The sequence below is a fragment of the Apteryx mantelli genome, chromosome 4, assembly GCF_036417845.1.
Source record: "Apteryx mantelli isolate bAptMan1 chromosome 4, bAptMan1.hap1, whole genome shotgun sequence".
Classification (NCBI taxonomy): domain Eukaryota; kingdom Metazoa; phylum Chordata; class Aves; order Apterygiformes; family Apterygidae; genus Apteryx; species Apteryx mantelli.
Genome location: NC_089981.1, coordinates 13,690,214 through 13,712,158, shown reverse-complemented (window position 1 = coordinate 13,712,158; position 21,945 = coordinate 13,690,214). Strand labels below are relative to the sequence as shown.

Sequence of the window (21,945 nt, the reverse complement as noted above, 5' to 3'; positions counted from 1 at the left end):
TTAGATTCAGACAAAGCTTTTACGTGCTTCCTGGTAGATGACATGAGTGTTTTCACCCACAACCCTCCCTAATTTCTCCCTTTTATCTCTACTGGGAGATCTCCAACCTCCTAGGCACCAGCATGAGGTACTTCAGTAGGATGCCTGAATTTAGGCGGATGAACTGAATCCTAAGAGTCAGTTACTCTAACACAAACAGATAATGTAACTCCCTTTATTTCTCTTGTTGCCAGATGTTGAACTTTTGATGTATTTGGTCACATAATTAATACATTCATAATGGATAATTTGCTGAAGGAGCACAGTAACTTAATTACTGCAAGGTGGAAGTTTCACAGTTATTCAGTTCACCTCACAGAAGAAAATCCTCTTGTCTTCCCTTTACTCTGCTTCCCCAAATACTTGTGCTGCCTCCCCAGATATAATACTGGATTGTGTCACTTCCTCCTTTACCTATGGATGTCCCCTTGTATGACTTTTCATAATTAACTTGTGCAGGAGAATTATGACAATTTTCAGAAAAGTTTTTTAAAATATAGCGCCCTACTATGGCTAAAGAAAATCCAACAAATAAAATAGCCATCTTCAACTTACCGGAAAACATCAGCACCAGTGTATACACATTTATACACACTCAGGTTTGTGCCTTCGCCATCTGGTGGCAAAGCACGATCATAGCATGTCCACAGAGCTGAGAAAGTTTTTGGACCCTATCTATTTGTTTGAAAATGGGGATTCGAAATAAGTAAGATGGTTGAGAAAGTTTCTGTTTTCCAACGTTTGTTGATAATACCATCAGTTATATACACACATCATTTGGAGAGCTTCTATTTTGTAAATAGGTGATACTTATTGTTTACTGCTGCTACTTGTTTTAATGTATTATCTTGTATTATATTGTACTGACCAACATTGCATTGCATCATGTCTGAGTGTTGTGGCACAAAAATATCCGACATGCTCTTTTCAGATAGTTGACTATGCATCTAGTCACAGGCGTCAGCAAAAGGCTGTCCCAGCTTATTGCAGTTATAGCTGAGCACATGGATTTGTCTTACCCAAATTTAAACCTCTGCAGCAGATTTGAGTCCATCTGACCTCATCAATCTAATCTTGCTTTAAGGTGTAAAAAAAAAAGGGCACTTCTTGGGCACTGTTCATCTTTTCTTAGAAGAGACATCTTCATAGCCCGGGATCCATGAATCTTCTTTGTAAACTATGAAGAACACGAGATGCAGAGCTTAGGTGAAGGCGATTACTTCTGAGATCATATCTCTTACATCATAGACAGCCAAAGCGCAGACAGCAAAAACCTCACATCTTGTCCTTCAAACTGGGGAATCCAAGTCAGTGAGTGTAATTAGAACCCGGTTACTTTCTCATGTATCCTGAAATATTGGAGCTGAGAAAGATATCTGAGCCATATTACATACTAAGATCAAATTAAAAAAAAAATACTTCTCTTTTTCTTTTTTCTAACTCTTACATTGTGTAGGAGGGAATTTACTAGTTACACTGGATAGTATGAAATTTGCATTTTCCTGGCCTTAGAAATTAGTAGCTGAAAGATCTATTTCCCATCTCTAGTTTCTTTGCTATGAAGGATGGCCATTCATTTTCTTACACCCACTGCTTAATCCTGCCTGCTATAACACTGGACTTCAACACAGGTTGAGTTGCTTGCTTTCTCAACTGGGAAGTAACATCTGTGTTCACTTTGGAAGTTCTTGTATGATCCAAGCATAAGTTGCTATGTAATTGCTTGCAAGTTTTGTTTTTTTTTTCCCCAATAAGGACTGGATTATTTACCAGATTTGCTTATAGACCCTTGATCTCCAGATGTCTATACACACATATAGAAGCTCCATCGTTAACCAGATAGATAAAATCCTGTTCTCCTTCTTTTTCAGAGTGCTGGGTATTACCAAGAGTGGAATAAATCCAAATCTTCTCAACATTTTGGAAAGAGACCACCTCTGTTATACAAAACAGAAATAACAGAGATAAAGTCTGTTTATATTTAAAAGTAGACTGAAATTTAGCAAAACATCATTTCAGGACAATGTGGAACTAGAAGGTTACAGTCTAGGAATCCTAGAATAGCCTCATTTTCACACGTGTTCTTTGTGGCTTGTATGTCCAAATTATTGATAGAATTGATACAGCAGCAGCAGACTGTAGTGATGTATTCTTCCGTGCAAACAAATTGCAGGTACTTACCTTTGGTTTAATAAAGACATGATAAGTGAAAATGGATATGAATTTAACTCTTTTCATAGTTGTGGAGTTTAAGTGCAGTTGACATCTACTCTGGAATATCATTGTAATCCCATGCAAACAAATGCATTTGAAACCTTATTTTCCTCAGAGATGCTGACCATCCATTTCTGTCTTCACAGGTAACTTTGTATATGCTGCACACCTTCAAAAGTCAGCTCAGGAATTCATACGTCCATGTACCTACTAGTCAGACAGTCAGTTTGTTATGAGTGTGAATGGAGCTTGGTTTGGTGCAGGAATGAGCAGAATTAATCAAAGAGTGTTTTCTATCAGACATTTGTCTAGTAGAATGCCATCAAGTTGACTGGAAACAGTTGGAATCCAACCAGTGGACTTTAATATCCTTTTCTGAATTAAAAAAATGTTAGTGTCACAGTTATAAATATGGCAGTGAAGGAATAGTTGTTTTATTTGTAATAAATCTGGAGTAGCTCTACATGCATATGGCTGCTTATGGAATTCATCTCACCTAGAGATATACCTTTAAGCATGCCTTCGTTTCTGTCTTCCATCTTAGTTTCTTCTCAGTGGGGCGGGGGGGGGAGGGGGGGGGAGGGAGGGAGAAAAAAGTAACAGGTGTTTTTACAGAATGGTTCATCTAAGTATCTTAGACATCTGCTACATGATGAGATGAGTTATGCCATAGAAGTGCCCATTTTTTCCTTCCTTTTCCCTGTTCAGGATGTGTAGAATGATAAGTTCAGGAGGCTGCAGCCAGGGCCTGTCCCTCTGGCCCTGAGCAAGGTGAGCAGAGAAGACCTGGAGATGGTAGCCGAGTTCAACCAAGAGTCCAGATGACCAGGAGAGTTCCTGGTGATGAAGCAGGTATGAGGTCAAGCTGAGAAGTCAGCCTGCGGGTCAGAGCCAGGATCAGGCCTGGTGAGGGTAACCAGGGACAGAGAGAGTCCAGTGCCTACTGGGCAGGCCCAAAGTGACAAGATAGGTGCAGGGTCAAGCTGGGAAGTCAGTCCACAGGGCAGGGTCCAGAGCAATGGAGTCTGCACGCTGAGCTGAGCTGAGCTGGAGATCAGTGCTCCTCTAGGGAAGCTCAGACAGAAACTGAAGGCCCAGGGTTGAGCTTAAATGGGGCTCCTGGGCCCATGGGCAGGAGGTGCAAGTGGCTGCCTCAGGCGAGGATGATCAGGCCCATTAAGGCCTGTTAGTGCCCTCAGACCCTGGAAACAGTAGTAATTGAAATGCTCACTAGCATATGTAATTTTGACTTAAGAATTCAAAGAACTGGGAAATGTTACTACCTCTTTAAGATCTGTCAGAGACTATTTCTTCTGCTTCCAGTCTCATTTAGCCTACTTGCCACTAACAGCTCTTGAACATTGATACCTATGTATTTACCATTATTAGACTGTGACTTAGTGGCATTCATAGTGCTCCAGCTTCACACTGGAACAATCTAGGTAGATAATGTATGTTACAGCTGGTTTGGGATAACACAGACAAGTGATTCCATTTCAGAATGGCATGTTGGATGAAATCAGTATTGTCCTCATTGACCAAAGGAAGTAAGCTGCTCACTGCTAGTGGGAGCATATGATCATGATCGGTTTTTGCCAGTTGTTCTCCAGAGTGTATCAAGACAAGATTGCTTACCTAATGTGAACAAATATCTGAGCAAAACGGCAGCAGAAAATTACACCACAGTAGCTGAGTTCCTCCTCCTAGATCTAATCAACAAGGCAGAAGCACAGCCCACTCTCATTGTAATGCTTTTAATTATTTACCTGATGACTGTAGTTGGAAATCTGGCCTTGACCGCATTGATAAGGATTGTCTCCCCAAACCATCCTCCCAAATAGCTTTTCCTTAGCCATCTGGCAGTCTTAGACCTCTGCTGCTCAGTCATCACCCCCAGGACAGTGGCAGTCTCTTAGCAGAGAGCAAAGCTGTCTCATTTGGTGGCTGTGCTGCCCAGATGTATTGTTTCATTGATTCATTTTGCACCAATGAAAGTTTAATTCTGGCTGTGATGGCATATGACCAGCTGGAAACCACTGCTATTCAAAGCTGTCATGTCATGAAGCCTCAGCATCCAGCTGTGACTTGGTTCTTACTCTTGTGGGTCTCTAATCTCAATGATACACAGCAGCTGTGCCTTTTGGGTGTCCTTCTGCCATTCCAGCATCACCAGTCACTTCTGTGGTGTGGTACCCCTGATCTCTGGTATCTCCTGCTCTGACATCAGGGTTAACAAGATCATCCTCGCAGCATTTTGCATCTTAGGTGGCATCTTCGTCATACTGGAGGTACGCATTTTGCTACATCTACATCATCTCTGCCATCTTGGGGTGTCACTCCAGCGAGGGAAGGCACAAAGCCTTCTCCACCTGTGCATCCTGTGCACTTGATAGTTTTTGCCATATCCTTTGGCACTGCAGCTACACACCCCAGAGCTCTGGCTCCTTGCCTGACCAAGACCAGGTGATATCTATGTTTTATACAATGGTAAGCCCCACAGTCTACAGCTTGAGGACCAAGGAGGTCCTCAAAATGAGGCACTGAACAGACTGTTACATGGAGAAAATTGTTTGTCAGTCAATAAAACCTCCAAAGGAGTTGGAACAGGTGCTATTGAAGGGTAACACTAGGAGAGGTTGCAGAACTGTGGCTGCTGAGGTGTCATAAGGCTGGCTACAGAGTTCAAGGAGACCCTACAGCAGAACAGGTAATGTGAAGTAGTAGGGGACAATGTATGGTGACAACCTGTGTTGGGAGAGGTTTTGAGGTCAGAAGAGGACACTCGGTAGTGATGAGTGTGCTAAGGGAGGTTCTGCAGTGACAGTGGACCCTTGGGGAATGAGAAGTTGTGTTGAGGGAGGTTGTGAAATCAGCAGCAGGCATTAGGGAAGAGGACTGACAACTTCTCAATCTGTGTGACCCTGAGCAGCAGTAGGCCATCTTCTGCAAGGTCTGTGAAACTAGAGCTGCTCATGGATGCAGCTGGGAAGCAAAGCATCAGTGCAAGAGTCAAGCTATAACTTTGGACAGACAGTTCTTGTGTTCTTTATATTGCGAGACTGTCTGAAGAAGGGAGAAGTAGTGAAAAAGCATTACCATAGCATGCCAAACATTGGTAAATTCCCATTTTTGATGGTCCCTGGCTCATCTCTCTGGGACAGCAGCACCAACCCGGTCATTTACTTCCTCTTCAGGAGCAACCGTCACCACCGGCTCCATGGCTCTGGGAAAGTCACCTTCCGACAAGTGTTTGCAGAGAAAGCAACATGCGGAGAAGGAAGCCAAGTGCCCAGAGACACTGCTGCAGAGACTGCTGTATAAATCCCTGCTGGCGAGGAGGTGTGGGAGGGTGGGGCAGCCTGCAGAGGGGACTGAGGGGAGGTGGGCAGCAGTGCTCAGCCCCCAGCAGAGCCAGGGCATCTCCACTGCGGTGGGAGCAGCTCAGCTGGTGACATGCCCCTTCCGAGCAGGGCTGTGCTGGGGACCAGGGAGCTGGGTGAGAGCGATCCTTGTCTGCACACCATGCCAGGGCCTCTTCTCATTACGTGGTCCCCCCTTGTGGAAGGGGACATGGTGCACAGAGCATGGCTAAGCAGAGCATGCAGAGTGGAGGGAGGAAGAGTGACCCAGGATGCTGGGCATGTCTTTGGGACCCTGAACCTTTCAGGGAGACTTTTCCCTCACTTTGACTTGAGGCCAAGCCTGCAGGACTCCAGTGCATTCTGGCAGCTCCTGGGAGGCCATTCTCAGCAGGCATGAGTTTCATCCTGGCTATTTTGGGCTTGTATAGAAACATCCTTGAGGTCTGAACACCTAGGGGACCGTTCAGCTGGTGCCACGGCTGCTCTGGTCAACACACAGGGGTCCTGGAGTGATGTGTGGTGCTTCTGTGTGTGTAGAGAAGAGCACCAATTCCTCACCTACACCCTGAGCCTCTCCATCGCTGTCCCCAGAGGGCTGGAGGGGAGACTCATCTCTCCCAGCTTTCGCCCAAGATGGCCATCTCCAGATGAGTTAGTTGCCCTAGGCTGTCTGTACAGGCAGTGGAGAGAAAGGTGCTTGTAAGGAGCTTTTCCCTTCCCTATGTGGCTGCAGCACACAGCTCCTGCTGAGCCATCAGCCACCCTCCTGTCCCTGTGCCAAATCTCTTCCTCACCACCGTCTCGCCCCACACTGGGGATGCCTCGCTCCCCTTACGCAGTGCCATGCAAAGCCTCTCACCCTAGTGCTTCTGAGAAAGCTTTCAGCTCCCAGCCACAGCACCTTATCTCACTGTCTTCCCAGTAGCTGCTGGGAGGGTCACCTCTCTTCCTGGCACTGGCACTTGCCTGTTGCTGCAGGGCTGAAAGGGCATTTCTCTGCCTCTCCATCCAGCTCTCCAGACTTTCTATTTTTTTTTTTCGCTCCTGCCCTCAATCCTTCCCTCAGTTTTTTCTCCATTACTCTCTTCTGGGTTGGCTGGTGCGTGGATCGAATTAACACTAAAACAGTTTGTGAGCAAATGAAGGGCTGGATTTAAAAGGAATGGATCTAAATCTGATTTTTTGAAATTAAGTTGAAAGCAGAGAAAGAAGGGAAAATGTCTGCACCAAAACATTCAAAGAACTAACAGGGGTCAAAACTTTTCTTTTTTTGTTCATTTTAATTCTATGGAGTAGCAGTATTCCTGAAGCCATTTCATGCCAGTTAACAAGGTTTGGAGAAGCCCTTTAATGGTTGATTACAATATTGCTTTAGCAGAGATTTCACTAGAAACCATGAGACCTCTCTGCTGTCCTCCTTCGTTGGTTTCATTTCATAGGTTCACCTTTGACTGCAGCTGCTCAGGTTAAGAAAGATGGGGCCCATCATGACAGTGAGATTTGTCCGCCCTAAGTTATTTTGTTTAAAAGCTAGATGTCTATTTCAGACCTAATCACATCCTAAAATCAGTTCTGAGGTAGATCAGATGCATCTGCCTCCAGAGACATTCATTTTTTTCCGCAGAAGAGCCTAGAGTGACTAAGTCAGGGTTAAATTTGCTGACTTCCATCGGCATTAAATAGGTGACGTCCTCCCTCAGTTTCCCAATTCGTAAATGAAGGATTTTTTTTTTTTTGACTGACTTGGTAATTCACTGACCTCTGTTAAAACATGCAAATTCTTGCAAAGAGGCTTTATTCACTGGATTTCCAGTGATGAAATTTCTGGTGAGATAGGACTTGGAGGGTCATCAAGAGGTCACCCAGGACATCTTCTGTCCCTATAAAAACTTAATCGTAACCACTCCTGAGAGAAATGAGCCCAACCTGTCCTTAAAAGACTCCTGTGATAGGAATTCTTTACCATCCCTGGAGGATGGTGACTCTTCCTACAGCTTGAGGTTTCTTTCTTTCTTTTCTTTAATGAAGATTTCTCTTTTACATGTTTTTTGGAATACACAGAAGTTAAAAAAGGAGAGAAAATATCTAGATTACAAATGGACTGTTTTAGCATTCCCAATGCTAGGAAGCCAGAGCAGTGGACCTAATGGCCCTTTACACATGGGAAATCCATACAACTATCAGCTTGGAGTAAGGAAGAACTCCGAGAAGCGTTAGCTGGATAGGTCCATGCATATGCTTGTCCAGTTGAATACTCAGCTACTCCTTTGAGTGTTATTTCTTATGGAGAAACCCTGAAATGCCTTTGTGATATCATTATAAAAGCATTGACTGACAACTGTTTCTTTAAAATATATTTACTTAAACTTTTCAGTCAAGACAGAACTCATTCTCCTCCTTTGCCCCTTTCTTTCACGCCTTCCCTTCACTAAGCCTCCACCCCTCCCTCCTCCAGCCCCAAGAGCCCTGCAGGTGGAAGATTTCCTGCGAGAGGGTTAAAGGTTGGTACTTAAACGGTTTTCTTCTCAGCCCTTTTTGCAGCTGCTGGGATATGAAAGCATCCTTCAGCACACCCAGGTCACATCATCCACACAGCCTATTAAACCACTTCTCACATAGGCAGGAAACATGAAGATGCACTTGTGACACATGAAAGCAAGTAATAAATTAGATGGGATTGGATTATACACTAACAGCCACCTCCTAAGCAAGTTTTGGAAGCTTTCCAGAAGCCATTCTATGTTCTTTAACATACCAGGAGAGACAGAAGTTGAGGAGATAAAGTTGTACAGCCCTTACACAAAAAATTAGATCTCTAAACACAGGTGAGGTAAGTTTTACAGCTTCTCTGGCTTCTCACTTAGCTTTGCTTTGCTTTGTTTTGCTTTGCTTTCCTCTTCCTTTTCCTTTCTTCTTGCAGAAATGTGAAAATACAGAAAGGAACTTCCACTGAAGTTATTAACTGTCTCTAGTTATCTTTGGCTAGAATCATATACAGAGCTAGTTCCACAGCCACAGATTCGATTGCTTCGATATTATTCTTTTGTTTCCCATAACCACCTGAGATTTTAGGGAAGAATGCATGCAGTAAGGAGATGGTGCAATTTCTCACCCTTTTTGAGATGTTAAGAGTACACATGAGATTCATTTTATTTTGCAGCTGATTGCATTATGTCATATAGCTCAGGTCTACCCCTGCAAAGGCACTTGAAGAGATAGATAAGCCATAACTGGTGGCAATCCTCTACTGAATTAGTCATTCTAGTAACCCTCTTGGAGTCAGCAGTAAGAAACGGGTACCGGCAGCACATGCTTCATCACATCTACAAGTAGACTGGTCAGGTGTAATATGCCTAGCTTAGGTACAGATGCCTACCTGGCTTAGGTCGATGAGATGAGATCAGACAGATGGGTAGTTTGTTAAATGCAGTTTGGTGGTGATGGAAAGGACCTTATCAAGCAAGACACATAGTCGAGCTGTCTGAATTGTGAATCGGTCCTTTTGTAAATGCACATCTTGTTTTTAGCTCAGGAATTTGCCATCTGCTTGTATTCCGGCATATAGTTTCCCCTGACCATTTCTCTCTTGGTCACTCCTTTCTGACTACCTAAATATGGCCCTGCGATTGCTGTGGTATGCTTCCAGTCCTGCTCTGGCTTAGATGGAGCTCAGCTATTTCTTTTCCACTGGGTACTGCACAGCCATAAAGGTGCGCTCATTTCATCCCTGTCATTTATTTTGTTGAGAAGTCTACGTCGTTGCTCAGTAGAAGGAAGAGGGGTAGAAAGGATCACGACCTGGTAAGACGAGGGAGAAACTGACCTCCCGTTGTTCTTACTGATCCTTTTCCTTGTAGAAATATCTGAAGGGGAACCATCCATGTAAATTTTACCCTTCTGCTTGAAAAACTTTCATCTAGTGTAAGTACAACTGTAAGCATAGGAAAAGTCCCTACCTTTGCCCACTTCCTCTCTCGGCTTCACTTTGTGGGTTTGAAAGTAATCTTGGCTTTTCTCAGTTTCAGTGTTTCCTGTGGATGCTTCATCACTTTGTGCCTGCGCGAGAGTTTCTGATTATGCTGCAGTTTGAAGTAGTTGGTAGATACCTTGGCTTAACTGAATCATTCTGCTGATTTGCTCACAGATCACGAATACAAATGAGAAGACCTGGTTGTGATGTAATTCTGCAGGACTTAAAATGGTGCATTTTAACACCAGCTGACGGGGAATGTTTTGATCCTAGAAGGAAGCCCATACAGTGGATATTTTTATTAAAAGAGTGCCTGCTTTTGGCTGGCCTTAAATTCTCTGTGAAGAGTTTCATCTGGTGGTTCCCACACTTCTTTGAGCAAGGGAATTCTGGTGGTCTGGGTGCATAATGGCAAGCTAGAAGCGTTACACTCTTTCTAAAGATGTAGGCTACTCATTTATTAGTGACACGTAATGCTCGATGGGTTGTAGCTGGAACACAGGGTGAACCAAAGAAGTCCCATGTTTATGCTGGAATGTGACCTTGTCTCGAATGAGAAACTGTATGGATGTAGAAATGCCTAGGGACAAGGAGCTCAGCCATAACCTAAAACAGGTGGATGGCATTACAAAAAGCTCTGAGCTACTTTCAGGCACCAAAAGGGATTATTCTCCAAAGGTCATTCTAACCTGGTGGTGCTAATTTGCTTAAGCTCCTCATAGTGAGTGGAGGAAAAAAGGGTTCTGCAAAGGACCCTCATTTAGTCATTCTGAATCAGCCTATAGAGAGACTTATACTGGCTGTTGAAGGAGTTTAGTTAGATTAGCTACATTAAGCTAAGTTAACCCTTGAAAGCATCACGCAGAGCGTATCAAAAATCATACTAGGTAAAATCAGTACAGTGCTGGGACAGAAGATCTCACAAGAGTCTTTCATTCTTCCTTCCTCTGATAGAAACAATGCTGAGATTTAGAACAATGTGAAATACTACATTAAGTCATATGTGCAATTTTTTTCCCCTCCATGATAGATAACCTTCCCAGAACTCATTTTTCAGCCTGTGACATTTCATATTTACGTTTCAAAATGTATGTACACAAGAGAGTTCTTTTCCCTGCTTGTGGTTACATTTCCCTTCTAAACAAGAATTCAAAGATCATGTGTACTTATAAAGCAAATCATCATTCTGAGCAATATTTCCAGGTATTCTTAAAGACACCCATTTTACAAAGATTGCTGTGAGGGACTTTGTCTCCCCTGAGGGCAAACATGCTGCATTATCTGCCTTGTAGTGCCCAAGGTGAACACTCTGGCCTTGTCCTTAGTGCATGGAAGGCTACCAGCCATGGAGCCAGTCCTTCAAGATCCTGGAGGACCAGGATTAAGGAACATATCACAGAGTGCACCTATCTCCGTGCCACCAAAGTCATGGCAGAAGTTTTGTACTGTGGAGGATTAAATAGCCGTTAAAAAATACATGACAGAAACTAAACACTTCATAAGCTTAATACTAATGCTATATCTTTCTTGGTTTGTATCCACTTCTGATATAGAACTCATTATTAATAATGAAAAAAATGCTGATGAATCATGTGTCTGTTTTTGTTTTCCCAGGTGTATAAGCTGTATATTGCATATTGGCACCCGACTGACCAACATGGAGAATGTAAGCAGTGTGAAGGAATTCATTCTTCTGGGCCTTTCAAAGAACCAAGGGGTGCAGAAAATATGTTTTGTGGTGTTTTTGTTCTTCTATATTGTTACTGTGGCAGGAAATCTGCTCATTGTTGTCACTGTAGTTAGCAGTCAATGTCTGAACTCCCCCATGTATTTCTTCCTCTGCCACCTGTCCATTGCAGATATTTGCTTCTCTTCTGCCACAGCTCCCAAAATGATTGCTGACTTCCTTGTTGAGAAGAAAACCATTTCCTTTGGGGGTTGCATGGCACAGCTGTTTGGGTTACATTTCTTCGGCGGCGCTGAGATCTTCATCCTCACAGCGATGGCCTATGATCGCTACTTTGCCATATGCAGACCCCTGCACTACACCACCCTCATGACCAGGCGTGTGTGTGGCTGGATGGTGATGGGTTCATGGGTGGGGGCCTTTGTGCACTCCCTGGTGCAGACCCTCATAACCGTTAGCCTCCCTTTTTGCGGCCCCAACAAAATTGACCACTATCTCTGTGATGTCCACCCCCTACTACGACTGGCCTGTACCGACATCTATGCTGTGGGCATCGTTGTCGTTGCCAATAGTGGAATGATTTGTTTGGTCTCTTTCTTCATCCTGGTCACATCCTACATTGTCATTTTGTCATCCTTGAAAAGGCGAACGTCCGAGGCGTGGTACAAAGCCCTCTCCACCTGTGGGTCCCACATTACTGTGGTGATTATCTTCTTTGGGCCATGCATATTCACCTACATACGCCCATCCAGCAATCTCTCGGAGGACAAGAGCGTAGCTGTCTTTTACACTGTCATCACACCCATGCTGAACCCACTCATCTACACACTGAGAAATGAGGAGATGAAAAGTGCCATGAGAAAACTGTGGAATAGAAAAGTTTGGCGTGAAAAGGGTGAGGTGTAGAACTGTGGTAACATTTTCTCAGGAGCTGAGAAAATCAAGTCTCTCTCACTGTAATTCCATTTTGGAAAATTTACTGAAAGCTCCCTTTTGAAGAAAAGCTTGGTTTTAGCTGTTGCAGTAATTAGGAAGACCCTGAAAGTTCATGTTTTGACTGGAATGGCATTGTAAACTCTGTGACTAGCAGGGATTCCCTTTATGTTCTCTTTTTGAATAGCACAGGCCCAGGACTGGGGCTTCCAAGCACTGCCGAGACACCAGCAAATAAATAAATGAATGCTATCAAAAATATTAAAATGTGTTCCAGGCAGAGCATCCCATTAGTCCGAGCTCTCCCAGGTGTAAACTTTCTGTCAGACAAACTCCATCTACTCTGTAATCTACTCAGCTAGGAAACGATGGCCCAAGGTGTCTGCAAGGCTGTTGGTCACCTGCTGCTGGAAGCAATTGTGCCAAAGGCTTCCTTCCCCTTTACTTTGGAGTAAATGCCTTCTTAGGAGTACTGCATTGTCATATGCTGAATCCACAGGTTAGCAATTAAACTGCTGATATTAGATGCTGGCTGGGTCATTTGCTGATGCAGATGATATGAGGAGAAGCTTCTCCCCTTCCCATTCCAGTGCAGCTCTCTGCCTTTCTGCAGTAGTTCACCTATCACTAATGCCCTCCTTCCTAACCATCCCCTTTGCCCTTCATCTCTGCCTCAGATTTTGCATTTTACTGTTTAGACTAACAGCAAATCAGCTGTGTGAGGGAGAAAGACATCTGTGTAATGCACTCTGAAAGTAACTAAAGCACTTTCTTTTTTCTTCCTTCCCTTCACGTTACCTATAAACACTTGCTTGCACTTGTGTTGCACCTTAACATGGCTTAAGTGTGATTCAAGATAAGAAGGTGTTCCCTGCACAGCAGAGCGGCACATCTACGGACCAAAACATGGGACAATGTCAGAAATGCTCTGGTTCCCCGAATGTCCTCTGCTCTATGCAGGGGGTGGCAGAGTGGGTTCCCATTTCACAGGCACTCACCAGCACACTGCGGACATCTCAGTGTCTTCTCCTCACCGTGGTGGGTTATGTGGATGGCAGCCAGCAGGACGGAACTGGGATAAATCCTGATTCTCAAGGCTTAGAGGGATAGTGTCCCTCAGGCCTGGGCCAGCATGTCCCTCACCCAGCATTCACACTCTGTGGGCACAGCTAAAGGTGGGACCATCCCCACCTATTTGTAGCAGTCTAAATTCTTCATGCAATGAAGGACAGTTGTCTAGCTCAGCACCATTGTCAACAGAGAGGGACAGGCGCCTTCAGAGGTTGGTCTGTCTCACCCGGGGTGGGGCAGGTAGAAAGACAGATGGGGCCCACTGACCCCCTTCATACTGAAACTGCTGAGGGGTTAGGGCACACGGCCAGTTCAAGCTAAGGCTTATAATTTAAAAACTGTTTGTTTGATTGTTTTTTAATGTTTTGGGGAAGAACGCCATGATTTTTCTGATTTCTCTTCCGGCTGCTGGATGCTAGCAGGCAACAGCAGGACCATAGCTTATGGAAGGCATCAACAACAACAACATTGTATTCCTCTACACATTGGCCCAGATTCTTATAATGACTCAATATGAGGACTAAGCAGCTGCTTCTATATTTTGCATTGCCTGAGTAAAAATACCTGGCAAGTAGTGAGGCCTGACCACAAACATTTTTAAAGTCTTGAAATGATTTCCTCGTTTACTTCTTGTTTCAAACGTGTACAGACCAGATGTCTAAGTGCCAACAGTCATATAGCACAGTTCTGATATTTATTTATGCTGCAAATGTGCAATGGTAAGAGCAAGTTAATAAGAAAGAAGAAAGCATATGTGAAATATTGTCTTGGAAGGGAAAAAATATCTGACACGTGTAAGAGACATCTTTACTCAAAAAATGTTTGATTGCAAGGGTAATGTGAACACAAAATCCTGCAAATGGTCAGCCATGACATTGATTTTAAATAGAAATGTTTCCAAAAGAAGCACATAGCTAATACTAAATGAAGTCCATTTATCTGGACAGCATTGGAAAGCAAGCAAGAAAGCAAGCAAACTCCCACACAATGTGACATGGTCTGGATGATCACGCTCCAGAGTCACCCTGTAGAGATTACTCTAATAGCTGTCCAAAATATATATTTTAGCTCCCTGTCCACTGATTCTTTCTGACAAAGAAAACTTCACATGCCTCTGGGATCTCATTGCTTCTGGTAAGCTTGTGCTTCTGCTGTGCAATTTACTTGAAATATTTCTGCCACAACTTCCCCATCTGGAGAGAGAGAGAGAGAGAGTTTTTCTTGCAGATGCTCTTGGAAGTTGTTTTTGCAGAATGAGAAATGGAGCTAGACATTCAGGCTGTCCGTTTCATCCTCTGTAGTTTCCAGCCCTGGCAGAGATGTGGACTGCACTCATGACACACAAAGAAGCAGCTTGGAGCTGAGAGGTTTTGATGAAACTGCCTGAAGTGGTCCAAGAAGGTCATCAGAGGACAATAGCAGGCAATCCTGCCTTTGAAAAGAGACGTTATTGTTGAGTGACTTTTGTGAGGTGCATTTTATGAAGTAGAAAGAACTCCCATTTTTTTACCCTTTGTTTTAATTGGTGTCTTCTTTGCTTATTTTTCAGTTATATGCCATTTCCAGAAATATCTGTCAAAAGGAAGTTTCTGGTGTTACAGAGTCAAGGAGTCAATAGGTAGCTGCAGCACTTCCTGTGTACTCAGTCTTAACTTGTCCCCTCTAGCTGTACACATCGTGGCAACAATGCTCTTAACACACACGCTTTGGGCCTCCCCACACTGCTTTCCCTCTGCCCACGGAGTGGCATGGAGATAGGGACAGAGACACGAAAGAATATTTCCTCTGCTGCTGAAGCTGGAGGGTGGAAGAGGCAGAGATCTCGTGAGAAAGAACTGATTGACCTGTGATTGTGGAACAGGATTAAGATCCCAAAGGACTTGCCAGTATTGTGGACACTGTTATGCAACTCTTGCCATCGATCTTTTCAGTGTAGAAACGGAACACTAGTGATTCTCGCGTACTGCACTAGAGTGCAGCAAAGGTGAATACAAGGGTGTTGGTGAGTAAAGGAGATTCAGCAGTGGTGTATTTATTACCCCAGGGGCATCACAGGTGTGTTTATGGGGGTTTCCATGCCTAGTCCAGAACTTGGCTGAGGTGTACAAAAACCTTACTGACACATCGTTAATGCAGATTATCTCCAGTATTCACCCATGTGCTGTAGGAAAGGTGGTCTGAGGAAATACAAGCCTGCTCTTTTGGAGACTGAGGTCGCAACCCAGAAACTCATGAGCAATAACTGGAACCAATCCACACAAGATGTAGCCCAGTACAGCACATATAGGACAATGACTCTCCTGCTTCAGGTTTCCTGGCATGCCTTGAACATGGTCTGATTTCACTTAGGGCGCCTTAAAGACAGTTTGTGCCTAAAGGCACATCTCTGCTAAACAGACATGAGGTAGGTGTCCACTTTACCTCCTCCAGAAGGATCTACACTGATAGTTGAAGTGGTGTTAATTAGCCAGTTGCCTTGTGTCATGATGTGAATATTGATGGCTGCACAGAAATGCATGGACATTCTACCAGAGTCAGAGAGCAATAGCAAGGACTAGTTCTGTTGAATTCCTTCAGAGGGTTGAAAAAGAAGGTATGTTCACTGCTTGAGCAGAATTCCTTAGGGAATGACTAGCGTGTTGAGACTCAAATCAAAACATGCACTATCCTTCTCAGTCAGTTTTTTGTTTCCAAATCAACACCTCAAAAGTGGTTGTTTAGGCAACCTAGTAGCTAGTCTTCCTTTTTAAAAGGGGCAAAGATCAGAAATAAGAATCTGGAGGATATTTCCACCAACTCCCTCAAATAAATAAACGGAGCTCGCTATTACACACTTCAGTAATACATTCTGAGTTAGATATCAACTGTCACTCCTTGAGAGAAGCATTGACTTTGAAAGGAAACTTTCCCCAAAAGGCATAAAAGGGAATACATTGATATTGAACATACCAGTGATCAATATGGATGTGTACTGATAGCACTGTGTTTCTAATGCCATCACAGGTGGCTTTATTCTGTGCTTCAGGTCCTGTCTGCGTCATGTATATGAAGAACAAGAACAATGTGACGGAGTTTGTCTTCCAGGGACTCACACAAGATGATACGTTAGCAAAAGTATGCTTCACATTCTTCTTAGTCTTCTATGCCACTGTTATTCTTGGAAACCTGCTTAGCATCATCACTATACAGAACAGTTAACAGCTGGACTCTCCCGTGCACTTCTTCCTGAGCTACTTGTCCTTTGTAGATATCAGTTTCTCTACTGTCACTGTTCCCAAAATCATTTATGACCTTCTTGCTGAAAAGGAGACCATCTCTTTTGTGGGCTGCATAGCACAGCTCTTTGGGGTCCATCTCTTTGCCTGCACGGAGATGTTCATCCTCATAGCAATGGCGTATGATCGTTACGCTGCTATATGCAAGCCGCTTCATTACACAAGCATTATGAACAAGCATGTGTGTGGCCGGCTGGTGGCAGCTTCGTGGGTGGGAGGCTGTGTGCACTCCCTGGTGCAGACCCTGCTGACCGCTCAGCTATTGTTTTGTGGGCCCAATGAGATCGACCACTACTTCCGTGATGTACACGCTTTGTTGAAGCTGGCCTGCACTGACACCTACGTGGTTGGTTGCATCGTGGTTGCCAATAGTGGTCTGATTTCCTCGGGCTCTTTTGTGGTTCTTGTTGTGTCCTATGTCATTATTTTGGTCTCTTTGAGGACACACTCTTTCAAAGGGCGTCTGATAGGACTCTCTACCTGCACCTCCCATATCACTGTTGCACTTCTGTGCCTTGGGCCATGCATTTTCATCTATATGCGCCCTTCCACCATCTTCTCAGCAGACAAGAGTAGAACTGAAACTAAATTCAAGGTTTCATGTAGCTCTCATCTTTCTTTGGAAACTGTCAGTCAAAAGGATGTGAGGATATTGTCACCAGTCAAACCCAAGCCTTTGGGGTGGTAGTGGGGCTTTTACCTTTAGACACCTTAGAGCTGTGTAAGTCTCAGGTCTAGGCTTCTCCTGGCATTAAGAGGAATAACTAGGTATTTTGAGAGGTTATGCTTTCCCACTAGCTCCTGTGAGCTTCGGAGAGTGGTGTCTGCTCACGTTTCTACACAAAAAAAGTGATGGTGGTGCTAAGCTTCCAAGAGAAAGGAAATCCTTCAGGATGGCACAGCACAAGCAGGTTTCATCTCACATATATTGGTGTGCTGACATGAGGTGCCTCAACTTGAGAGAGCTGCTGAAGACAGCAAGAGACCTTTGAGGGGACTGCAATTCATTGCATGGTAAAAGAGGAGCATGAGAGGAGCAGGATGCTGCACTAGGTGTCTGCCTTACAGTGAAGGGTGACATACACTGTACTAGACTTTCCAAGGCTCCCAGGAACACTGATGGACACAGAGGCCGTTCCCCAATGCCAGGCATTAACTCCAATTTTCATCAGTCTGTGCCAACCTGGTGTCTCTGGGAACGCTTCATTTAAAGGAGCTCTGCTAACACCTTTCCAAGGTCTTGACCTTATGTCATAGCTGAGCTTTATAATCTATCAGAACAGCAATCCAAGCATGGTTAAATACCACAGTCTATGTTGGAGCCACAATCCAGTTCAATTGTCGGGACATTTTTCAGCGCTTTATTTAGAGACTGGATGAAGTTTCATACTTTGGCCAGTCGTCTGGTGCTTTACACTATAAAGATCTAAGGAATAGGTATCTCAGTGGAAATATGGGGATCCAATATCTCTCCATACTCCATAAGATATAACCTAATTCCTAGCTGAACACTGAAAATTTCCCTAAAATTCTTAACAGTACTGTTCTTGATTCATCGAGTTTTCCTCAACTGTTTGCAGCAGGGAAACCCCCAAATGCCCCTAAGACCTCCTGACTCTGGGCAATGCTGTTCTACCGCAAATGGACTTACTTTAGCATTGCTGTCATGACAAGTGATTCAAGGCAGGGATTTCCCCAAATCTCCTCCTGGAACTGAGATTTGGGGAAGGGAAGAAGAGGAACAGGATTCTGGATGTTGGATCAGAAGGCTTTCTTAGAAAAGCAAACTGTAGATTTGAAGAGACAGCAGCTCTTTAACATTTTAAATTCCCTAATTTTGTCTGGGTTTCTCGAGGTGGAGACTAAGGCATAGGTGAATGCAGGGCTTATGAAAATCTGTTCTTTTTGATGATATTTGTCAGAAAGCATATTTAGGTTTGAGATTGTGATTCTTGATTGAAACATGCTGCTGGTTCTGCTGATGCTTAGCTCGAGATGGCTTTGACTATCTTAAACATCAGCGCAGAGAGAGGTGTGCAGACGTGACTCATTGCTGTGCAGGGAAGCTCTTTGATGACAACCTACCTGTCTTTTTCTGGAAGAGTAGTAGTGTACATTGCTCTTCCCAGAGACCTGTAAACATACACAGGAAAATAAAATGATGCCTGTGATTTCTTCTCAAGCTATTTCCTTCCTGTGAGCTGGGAGTCCACTGAAAGAGACAATTTTGGACACCTCAGAAATCTGGTTTAAAAATCTCACTTCTCTGTTCAAGATAAGGACAGCGCAACATTGATACGTGTAAAAACTGTGAACTTCACATATCTGATGATACTTAATAATCAGAAACAAGAGATAAACCTTGAGCTTCAGCCTCTGCAGCAACAGAAAGATGACAACTAGCAGCACCAAAAGGCTACATTTTCACATTCTTTTTCCTGCATTGTTGTACCGTCAGGCCAGTGGGATAATAGTGCATATAGTCCAAATGCTTTTACTACCCGTGCATATTCTAATTTTAGCGTTACTGAGATAAATGGCTTCTGAGATAGTGATGGCCTTTAATCATCACTACTTGATCAAAATTCAGACTATAACATACTGAAGATAAGTTTTCTCCCCAGCCGTGTGTCTTTGGGCAAAAATAATGATGTTTCGCAGTCATATCACCTCCCTGTAAAATATGCTGGCAGCAGTTTGAAAGAAAGAGACTTGTAAAATCCTTCTTTAGGGTGCCATAGATGATCACAGGGACACAATCTTTGCTAGAGTTATGCACAGCTTTAAGGAGAGGAAGTCAGGGGAAATAACAGCCCTAACAGGCTTGCAGTGAATTGCAAAGGGAATCCGCAAGACCTCTTTCCATCCCCCTTTGACTGTAAACCTTATGCAGAGGCAGGAACCTCTCGCCTGTCTGAGATTAATTCTGTCACTTTCAGCTCAATAAAGATTTCAACTCCTTCTGCCAACTGAGGGACAGCATTTGTAAACTCAGCCAGAAGGGATGAAACATCGTTTAGCGCTAGAACACCTATCCTTAGAGCTAGCTTAGTTGAATTGATAAAAGGATTCCAAAGCCTTTCCCAACTTTCTCATCTCCCAGAAATGATTGGTCGTTTATTCTCAAAATCACATTGATGGCAGACATGTAGTTGGTAAGTCACCATCTTATTCCGTCATTCTTTTAAGTGAAACAACACTGCAGCTTGATTAACTTTCAGATTATGTCCAATGTCCTTAAAATAACTACCAGTTCACTCAGTTGCCTCAAGTGGATTGCTGATATGTGGAGATGAAAAGCAGGAATAAGTCCTTGTTACTTCACAATGGTAGCAAAATTAGAAGTCAATCTTTTTTGCATTTCTGTAGTTTTTTCATGTTTCCAGGCAGAAGGGGAAAAAGGAGGTAGTAATGAGTGACAGAAGAGGGAGATTTAACAGAAGAGGGACAGTTACTTTCCCTAGTGTTTGGGGGGCAAAAACACGGGTGTCTCTTCTCCGAGATTTCCTTTCCAGAACTTCAGGTTTTGTGTGTTGCACTGGAAGAGGCTACTCCTTTCAAATACTGAAGACGTAGCAGAAATGGCCATAAATTCAAATCACATTGCTTTTCTCCTCTTGAATGTCTCTGAAAGCTTTTTCTCATCTTGACGGACTGGTGGTTTTCCTACATGAGCAAACGTTCCTAATAGAACAGAGAACTGCAACTCTGTGCCACGCACTCCTCAGGCAGGAGTCCTGTTTGTGCTTGGAACTTGCAAGTTAAGAGTCAGGATTCCTCCAGCTTTCAGCAGCAGAGGAACACAGTCTTTCAAGATAGAAGTTGCAGATACAACCAGTTAAAAGTCCACCTAAAATCCTTGTAACAATTAAGTACCTTTCTGAATCTCACCCTTGGAAGCTGATCAAATCTTCCTTGGAAGTCCTACTCTTTGTACCAAGGTTTTGATAAATTTTCCCCAAACAAAGTTCTCTTTCTAACAAGTCTTCTGAAGTTTCTCTAATATGACCTAAAACTCTCCTCAGAGCATCCTTCACCTCCTTATTCCTTTAGGCTGTAGCTGATAAGATTCAGCACTGGAGTCACCACTGTAGGGAACAGAGAGGCCCATTTATCTCAGTCCAATGAGTAGCTGCATATTGGGCTACCGCACATAAAAACGGTGCTCCCATAAAACAAGAAGAGAGCTCTCAGATGGGCAGCACGGGTGGAGAAGGCTTTGCATCTGCCCTTGGAGGAGTGGATCCTCAGGGTGGTGGAGATGAGGTAGATGGAGGAGATGAGAATTGCCAGAGATGTGAAGATGCCACGAAACACACCAAAAATGTGAAGTACCATCTCTTTGCTATAGGTGTCAGAGCATGAAAGCTGGATCCTAGGGGGATGTCACAGAAATAATGACTGATAACACTGAAGTCACAGAAAGAGAATGTGAAGGTGGAGATAGTTTGCGCAAGTGCGTGCACAAAGCCAATGAAACAGGAGATGATTACCATCTGTGTACAGGCTTTTGAGGACATGACAGTTGCATAAAGGAGAGGGTTACAGAGAGCCACATGCAGTCATATGCCATTACTGCCAGCAGGAGACACACAACACTAGCCATGAGGAGACAAGTGAATAGCTGTGCCACACAGGCACTGACTGAAGTGGCTCTCCTCACTGCTGAAGAGTTCACCAGCCACCTCGGGGAGCTAGCTGAGGAGTAACAGAAATCCACAGAAGCCAAGTCACTGAGAGAAAGGTACACAGTGTGTGAAGCCGGGGGATCAACCTTGATCTGCATGATCCTTCCAAGATTCCCTATTAATGTGCTTAAAAAAAAGCGGGTTACCTTCACCTCTTGGCTTTCTGTTAGTCCAGAGAGGATAAACTCAATGGCCGCACAGTGATTCCTCTCAGGCATGTTGCTAGCACACTCATGTTATCTCCCGACAAGAAACTGGTTCAACACCTAGAAGTGATGGGAAACTGGCAACACACAATTGATTGTCTCAGTAGCCACAAGGAAGTACGGCGCATTTTCATCATAGCTTCTGAGTAGACTTCTTTAATTACGCATTGAAATGACTCGTGATACAAGGGAGTACTGTTCCTATTTTTCAGGTGAGATAAGAAAGCGCAGAAAGATAAGATAATTTATTCAAAAGGCAGCAGCAGCACTGTGAAACACAAGTCCTAGTTTGGCACTACAATGGTTTTTGTGTGCCCTCTTTCTCCTTTTTTAAGGAAAAAAGTCTGCTTTTCTTGAGGACATCTATGGAGCACTCTTCTCCCCTCACTCGTGGCCACGGTTGGGTGTACAGTATCATCCAAATGGCCCACTCTGAGGGCAATGGCCCGCTTGTTCCTGAAGATACATGGTCTTGACACTAGTTCAGACATCATTCTTCC

At 43.8% G+C, this 21,945-nt stretch overlaps 1 protein-coding gene across 1 annotated transcript; it reads left to right on the top strand.

Annotated features, from left to right (window-relative positions):
* Positions 1–11,242: 11,242 nt before the first annotated feature.
* Positions 11,243–12,148, top strand: LOC136991944 (olfactory receptor 4S2-like; the record flags this gene model as incomplete). The annotated part of the gene is made up of 1 exon (XM_067295442.1): positions 11,243–12,148. A coding segment is annotated over exon 1 (906 nt), but the record flags the coding sequence as incomplete, so codon positions are not given.
* Between the last annotated feature and the right edge of the window lie 9,797 nt (positions 12,149–21,945).